At 40.4% G+C, this 7685-nt stretch overlaps 1 protein-coding gene across 1 annotated transcript; it reads right to left on the minus strand.

The window, feature by feature from the left end:
* Positions 1 to 1045: 1045 nt before the first annotated feature.
* LOC116929959 (cyclin-dependent kinase inhibitor 1B) lies at positions 1046 to 3337 on the minus strand. The gene is made up of 2 exons (XM_032937295.2): positions 2701 to 3337; positions 1046 to 1916 (listed from the first exon to the last, which is right to left on the minus strand). Exons 1-2 carry the CDS (start codon positions 3146 to 3148, stop codon positions 1831 to 1833), a joined length of 534 nt encoding a protein of 177 aa, XP_032793186.1. The 5' UTR covers positions 3149 to 3337; the 3' UTR covers positions 1046 to 1830.
* Between the last annotated feature and the right edge of the window lie 4348 nt (positions 3338 to 7685).

Here is a 7685-nt window from a genome sequence, read left to right on the forward strand (position 1 = left end):
GGGGATTTATGGTGAGGTTTTCTTTCCAGCACCAGGGTGGCCATTTGCATAATCAAGGTCAAGGTTCCCCAACAGCATCCTCCCTCCGATTCAATGCGACAGTCGGAAAAAACCGGTTTTTATTTGAGAAAAAGACTCTCGATCATCTTCCATCCCCCCCTTCCCTCTAGACACTCGCGTGTGTGCTTCACGCCACAGCGAAAGTTTAACGGACTTTTTTCAAACAAAAATAAAAGTCCAAAGATTCGGGAAACCCGTATCGTAATAATCTTTTATTTTTTAACAAAAAATACGTTGGCCCTTGTTTTCTTATTTTGCATCGTCATGTTATGTGTAGCATCCTCCAGCGAAAGTGTCCCAAAACGTTACGGACAGATGGAACTACAAGGGCATTTCATCTTTACGCTTTGATCGAGTCAGAAAGAAGATCAACGAACCAGTGATTCAGGCACATTGTTTTCTAAAAATAGTGAAATAAATACAATAGAGCGTGAGGGGCACGTTACAGTGTCATCCGCCACTTTGAAAAATAGGTCGACCAGTAAGGGCCAGACATCAGCACAAACGTTCAAAAACAAACAAAAAGGTCATTTCTGGGGTGCGACCGTGACGATCGTTGAACTCGAATTATTCACGCACGTTTGCTACCGTGTTTCTAAACAAATGGCCAGCCACTACCAGGAGGGGTAGGTGATAATGAGCAAAAATTAAATGGAACTCTTCATCACCTGTGTTTCAACTGCTGCTCGTGTCTATTCATCAAAACAGATGCTCACATTCTAACGCAGTCCATTATTTCAAGCGATGAATCAACATCCTACCGTAAAAGGATATGAAATTTCAGACTAGCCTCAATCTACGTTGCGTTGCAACATTTAAACAACAACATCAACAAAAAATGTTTGATGATGCTAAAGTAGACGAGCCTAAAATGGGTATGGCCAGTACACACGCCCCACGTTGTGTACTGGCCATATTCCAAGCAGCCACATGCCAACACCCAGACAATTAGAGACGCCAAAAAAAGAGAATAAAAATAGAAAAATTACAACTTCAATTTTTGTTTATTTTTTTTTTTGCTGGCATCATAAATACAGGAATGACGAAATTCGTGACGAGAAAAAAAAAAAAGAAATAGGGGATCTGATTATGTTCTTAAATACATTATCATATATATTATGTATATAAGAAGATAGAGGGTCTCTATAAAAATGGATTCAATATAGAGAACTATGAGGGATAAGAACGAGACTTTAGGATTTTTTTTTTAAAGAGGCAGATGAGTTTTAAAAAAATTAGTTAAATAAAAAAACGCCTTACACACTGGGACACACACACACATACACACAATATTGCATTTGCCGATAGATGACATTTTTGATTGCAATTGACGATCAAATTATGATTTCCGTTTTTAAGATTCATTCTATGTTGTTGTTGAGATCATTCACACAGAAAATGCAGACACGCCAAAAAATTAAGGTGGGGGGTGGGGGGATAATAAAAGTTAAAAAATTCAATGATTGCCCGATGGCTAAAGGCAAAGACTAGAGTGCAATCGGTCACTGTGAATTTCGTTCTTTTTTTAATAGTGTGAAAGGAGTGCAGGATTGTGAAGAAAAAAAGAAAATTGGTGCAAGTTTAGAAACAGTGGGGAATAGAAAGAAAAATGTTATTTTTTAAAGCTAATTTTCAGTCAACATTACTAACTATAACAAGCGCATCCAGTGGGTGTGCATTGATTGCAACCCTCCCAAATGCATTTGGGACCCTTAATCTTGTTCATCGCTGAGCCCATTTCATTTTTACGCGAGGAAAATGGCAACGACTTTAGTGGCCCAGTCCGCTGCTGGAAGATGGCAGTGGTCCACCTTCGCGGCGTTTCGATTCGCTCAGCTTCTGATTCTTCATGAAATCTGTAAAATTGCAAAGAAAGAAAAACATGAGTCACATGTCGAACGACAGTTTAAAAGGCCTGAAGTAAAGTGACTCACTGATACAAGCAAATTTGACCGATAACAAACGTTCGGACAACTACACCCTTCAAAACGTTTTCTCGCTTTAGAAACACGAACTGATACGAGATAATGACATCATGCAATTCATGATGTCACGGGGGAGAGGCTAAACTTTGGCCAAAGAAAAAAGGAGCTACACAGACAAGGATTTTAAATAACCAGACACGATGGGTGCGTGAATCATCTCGAACCGGAGTCGAGCCATTTAAGGCCTTTCTATTTCTTTTTCTTTTTTTGTTTTCAAGTGGTTTTTTGCCAGACACCAAGATGGGGCGCAAAACTTTTTTGTTTTGTTTAAGTTGATTGACTTTTTGGGGGAGAAAAGCGTGCGGTATGGATCGGATCGTGTTACAAACACTCGAAGACACACAGAAATATATTTTAATGCTGAACAACAACAAAAAAAAAAAAGAAGCGAGGGTGGCACTTTTTGTTCTGAAATATTTTTCTACTTCCAATCCCCCTCCTCCTCCTGTCTGCAAAGGACTAGATGCGACCCCGGTGACCTGCTGCTTTTTTTTCTTTCTTTCCCTACAGACGCCAGCCATCTTGCCCCATACTCCACCCCCTTCTCACAAGGACGCTATAAAACACACGCGAGTTTCTAAATTTAGCCGTTGGGAGGCAACCAAGGGCATAAAAAAAAAAAGAAAGAAAAAACTCAAAACGAAATCAATTTTACCAGTGATTTTCTTTTGGTTGACGCAGCGATGATTGTTGTTGATGGAATCGTAAACGTGCAAATCTGGCTTCATTTGCTTGGAGAGAGGGCCGGTCAAATCGACTTGATTATCGATCGGACGTTTGATGCCAGCCGGAGGCGGCAGGGGGTGAGACGGACGATCTGGTAGCGTCATCGTCGTCGACTGTTGCCATAGGTAACGTCCTGGAAGAGGCACGCCTTTACCGAAATCAAAATTCCATTTGCGCGTCTGCTCGACTTGAATTTGAGCCAATTGACGTTCAACTGTCACCCGGTTGTCCAATTCTTGGGCGTCTTCTTCGTCATCCGAGACGAAGAGACGGCGTCGTGCAGGTGAGACTTGCCCACGCACGGCCATGTGTGATGGCGCAGAGTGGCCACCAACGGCCGAATGGAATCCGTAAGAATGCACTTGGACGATAGGCATCTTGTGTTTTTCTTTTGGTTAATTACGAAAAAACGTTGGTTAGAGAGATGCTCGGATGAGGGATGAAAACAACTGAGCACGCAAATTCGACTGGCAAAAAAGAACCACAGCAACGGCAGAAGGTAATTTCTTTCTAGCTGCAACGAACACGACCGACCAAGTGCAACGTTCGCTAGCAACTGACGGTTACAAAATCCAAAGCTCTTGGGCAAGGGGGGAATAGAAGGGGACGGTGGCGCGACCGTTGGAGAAAAAAAAATGCCCATCATTTCAAATCGGAGAAGCAGTGGGCGGGGTTTCGTTTTGAACCAATCGTAATGGAGCTACGAAATAAAGCCCCAGGGTCCACGCACTTCTTCTCAAACCTATCAAAGATGGCGCTGCTAAGCAGCTCGACCAAGTAACAACGGCGCGGTCATTCGAAACATCGAATAAAAAATATCGTTAAGGAAAGAACAAAAAAAATGAAAAATAAAGAAGCACAATGACATTCAAATTACCCGACCCTCACATTTCTAATTGCTTTTTAAATAGCCCAAAAATGTGTATGCCCCCCTCTAGCTAAATGTTACGTTTGTACGGGAATCAAAGTTGATGATTTCAGGGAGTGTGTTTTTTTTTACGAAAGTGGCAATTAAAAGATTTTCTTTTCTTTCTGTTTTTTATGAAAAAAGAAAAATACCATCGAATGTAAATGTGAAGTAGCTACTGTTGCATGTTGCAGTAGCTACCGGCTCATTTGTCACTGCCCCTTTCCGAGATGAGATGGACATGATGGCGCATCCATCACGCGGATTCTCACCATTTTTTTTTCCTCTTCATCTGCCACACTTTGTTCTTCGTTTTCCCTCTGCCCTCCTCCATCAGCAGACACTTGATGGCCTTTTGAGAAGTTTTTTTTTTTTTTTGACGGGACTCTCGTGGATATCTCACCTGACCATCGATGCATTTACAATCGTTAACGACTGGGAGCGCGCGCGCGACCCCCCCAAGAACTTTGTTTTTATTTTATTTTTTTTTTTATGTTTTATTTTTATTATTCTTTTTTTTTTTTCCGGGTGCTTTTCTTTGCTAGACACCATCTGTGCCTTTTAGTTCGATCATTTTTTTTTTTTTCAAGGGGGGGGGGGGGTCAAACTTTGAAAAAGTTCCTTGGGGCCACCAGAAGAAGAAGAAAAAAAGACAACAGCAGGTTGTGGAAAGCTTATTATTATGTTTTTATAAATCATAGGGACGCGCCAATGGACTCGAAAGGTCCACACACACACACACACAGTGTGTATGGTAAGTGTGTGTGGAGGGGACGGGGGGACGGGAAGTGCTACTGGTTGCGCGCATCAAAGATGGCGGCCCCCGGGTGGAAAGTGGGTCGTGTCGAGGGGGAGTCAGCATAATCAAGGCGACTCCCCGAGGCTTCGTTCTTCTTTTCAAACGTTGCTCTTTGGTGTTTTTTTTGGGGGGAAACACTGAAAAAATTATATAAAAAAAAAAGAACCTCCCCAGCCCAAACAATAAAAAAAATAAAACAAAAACAAGAAAAAAAGCTACCGGATAATCGTCGTACGCGTGTGGACTGTCGAGAGTTGAGGCCAATTTGCACCGTCTTTGAGAGCCACCTAGCGGTGGTCAGTACGCACCGATGAACGAATTTACAGTCGCTTTTTCCTTGACTTTGTTTCTTTATTTTTCACCGGTCCAAGGGTTTTCCGAAATGACTTCCGTTGCGTCTACAGTCTGTGCTCTCCTTTTTTTTTTTTTTTTGCTCCCCACCCCCTTTTTTTTTCTTCTTATGTCTGAAATCGAAGGAAAAAGGGATACGTCCCTTTTTGAAAACCCTTTTTTTTTTTGTTTCAGTTGACTGAGGTTTCTATGGAAACCACATGTTCTCTTTTTTTTTTCCCGAGACGTCATCAAGCTTCCGGTTCTATTTTTATGTTCTTCAAATTTCCCATGACGTTTTACGAAAATGCATCCATGCCTCTTACTATTACTGATTACCTCATTAAGAAAAACACAAAAAAAAAGGAGGGAAAACAAAAATATTCACGTGTTTTTCAAGGGTAGCTTCGTAAGAAGCATATGGGTGACATATGGCGAGGGACCATATTGTCCAAAGTTGTGTCGGATATCGCGATCGATTCACCCTCTCTTCCGCTTTTCCGGATGCTGATCTTGTCCCCCCCTTCTCTGTCCCCTCCATTTTTAAACCGCCCTGTCTTTTTTTTTTTGTCGGGGAAAAAAAAACAACAGATTGGACGCCGTCTGTTTTCAAGACACTTGTAACTTTGTTTTAAAACTGTAGAGTCGTCTGCTGTTCGCGTCTAGACTTGGTTCAAGAAGAGCAGGTTGTTAAAAGAAGCCCCCCACTAAAACGAAGACCACCCAGGTGAGTAACCACTTGATGAGCTTCAAAACCTATACAGTTTTGGCAAATCTTTCAAACATGATCATTAAAAGAAAGCAACGAACACGAGGGTCCTCTCACTTTAAGAAAAAGCCGCCATTGTTGGTTCTGGTCAAACGGACCAGGCAATAATGCACTGTCTTTGGTCATTACGCAGTCACCATATGGAGGCCATGTTGAAACGTCGAGCACAACAAATAAAAACCGATGCCGACAGAAAGCAATTTGTCTGATCCAATTTTCTCCACGACCTGCCATAATATCTGTTAAGTCAAATCATTGTTCTTTTATTTACTCGCTGTAATTGTTGAGTACTACCTGGACCACGTTTCTCTTTCGAAACCCTCCTCCCCAACAATCAATAAAAGACACTATTGTGATGCAATTAGTTTCCCGACCAGTTTTTATTTTCCCACTCGATAACGTGTCGACAAGTCCAGTCTTGTTACGTGTCCGTGGAAAAACGTACGTTTCGTAATACCCAGGGAGGGAAACAAAAAATGGCCGTCAGCATTGAAGGGAATTACTCATCGCCGCGCGAAAACTTGCGGCGGTGCCAAATAGACATCTCATTGTGAATTGTTATAAATAAATCAGAAAAAAAAAAATACATTCCGAGCGGATTACTTTTTTTAAAAATACACTCACCATCTGTCGTGTTGTGTGTGGAGACGACATTTAAAAAAAAATAAATAATTTTCTTTTTCGTAGCACATGGAGGGAGGGTTGCTCTAAAGAAACTAACCACAGATTATTCTCGTACTTGAATTATTGACTAGTTTTGTTTTCAATCTACAATGTGTTGCACTTGTTTTTCTCTTTTTTTTTTTAAATTGAAAAAAAAAGAGAACGAAGAACGTTTAAAAGTGATTAAAAATAAAATGGGTTGGGTAGGAGGGGTAATACGTATATAAAGAACAGTTGGGGAAAGAAAGAAAAAAAGTGAATGTCAGAAAGTCTAATTATAAATCCCCTTAATTTGCCACTGAGCTGACGGTTTGTATCGACCAGGTGTGTGCCGCTCTCTCCTCCCATCCTTTTTTCTTTCTAAACGGGCCAGCTCTTCGTTTGTGATCAATTAACCTGCTCTTTGTACACCGCCGGCTCTTCTTCTTTAAGAAAAAATAAAACGTATAGATTTTCGTCTTTAAAAAAAAAATGTGCCTACTGATTGAATCAGGCTTCCGCGCTGAGCATTTGAAAAAAAAAAAAAATGTATATACAGGTGATTGATGATGAACCTATCGGCGACGATACGGGTACTTGGCACCTTTTTTAAGAGGATTACAGGAGATTTCAGTTTCAATAAAAATCAAAATGTCCGCACCTAAAATGGATGGGAAAATTTCAACAATTGCGGAACCGAGAATCTTAATTGGCGGAATGATAATCCTGCTAAAGGGAAAGCAGAAAAGATCAATGCAAGATCTAAAAAAAAAAAAAAAAAAAAAGGAGCTTTTGTTGTGAATTCATGACTGCTCCATCATATTAGCTATTTCCGTCCGTCCTTATTCTTCTTTTTCTTGAACAAAAAACATATATAGGATACGCACAATGTGTTTATCCTATATACGGTGCATTCCACAGACAAGCAAAAATGCTGCCGGGATAATTTTAGTTCGATCCACAGCTGGAAAGCAGCTTGATTTGCGTTTAAATCAATCGACCCGCTTGTTTTTTTGTTTTTCTTATAGAAAAACATCGCCACTGACCCCTATCGTCTTTCATTTGTTCAGTTTTATGTAGACCGTCTAGAAAAGCACATGCACGTTGAAGAGGAATGATGGATCATCTAACTGAAAAACGAATTCCACAGCACCCGCCAAAAAAAAAAGACAAGAAGCTTCTGTTTTTATTAAAATTTTTTAAACAAGACGCGCTTTTTTTTTAAAGTTCCAAGTCGGTGAACAGAGCGGAAAGAAATCGGATAACATTCCACACATTGAACTCTGTCCTCTATCCCCAACTGAAAAACAACAAAAGTTATCGCTAAAGAAATGTAACTATAAACAAACGATTAGGTCTTTTCCCCCTCATTTCTTTTTTTTTTCAAAGTTCAAAAAATAGCGCACATTCCATTAACTTAAAAAAAAAAAAAAATCTTAAATTAACACGAGGCCGGAAGAATGGACG

The sequence above is a fragment of the Daphnia magna genome, linkage group LG1, assembly GCF_020631705.1.
Source record: "Daphnia magna isolate NIES linkage group LG1, ASM2063170v1.1, whole genome shotgun sequence".
In the NCBI taxonomy this organism is placed as follows: domain Eukaryota; kingdom Metazoa; phylum Arthropoda; class Branchiopoda; order Diplostraca; family Daphniidae; genus Daphnia; species Daphnia magna.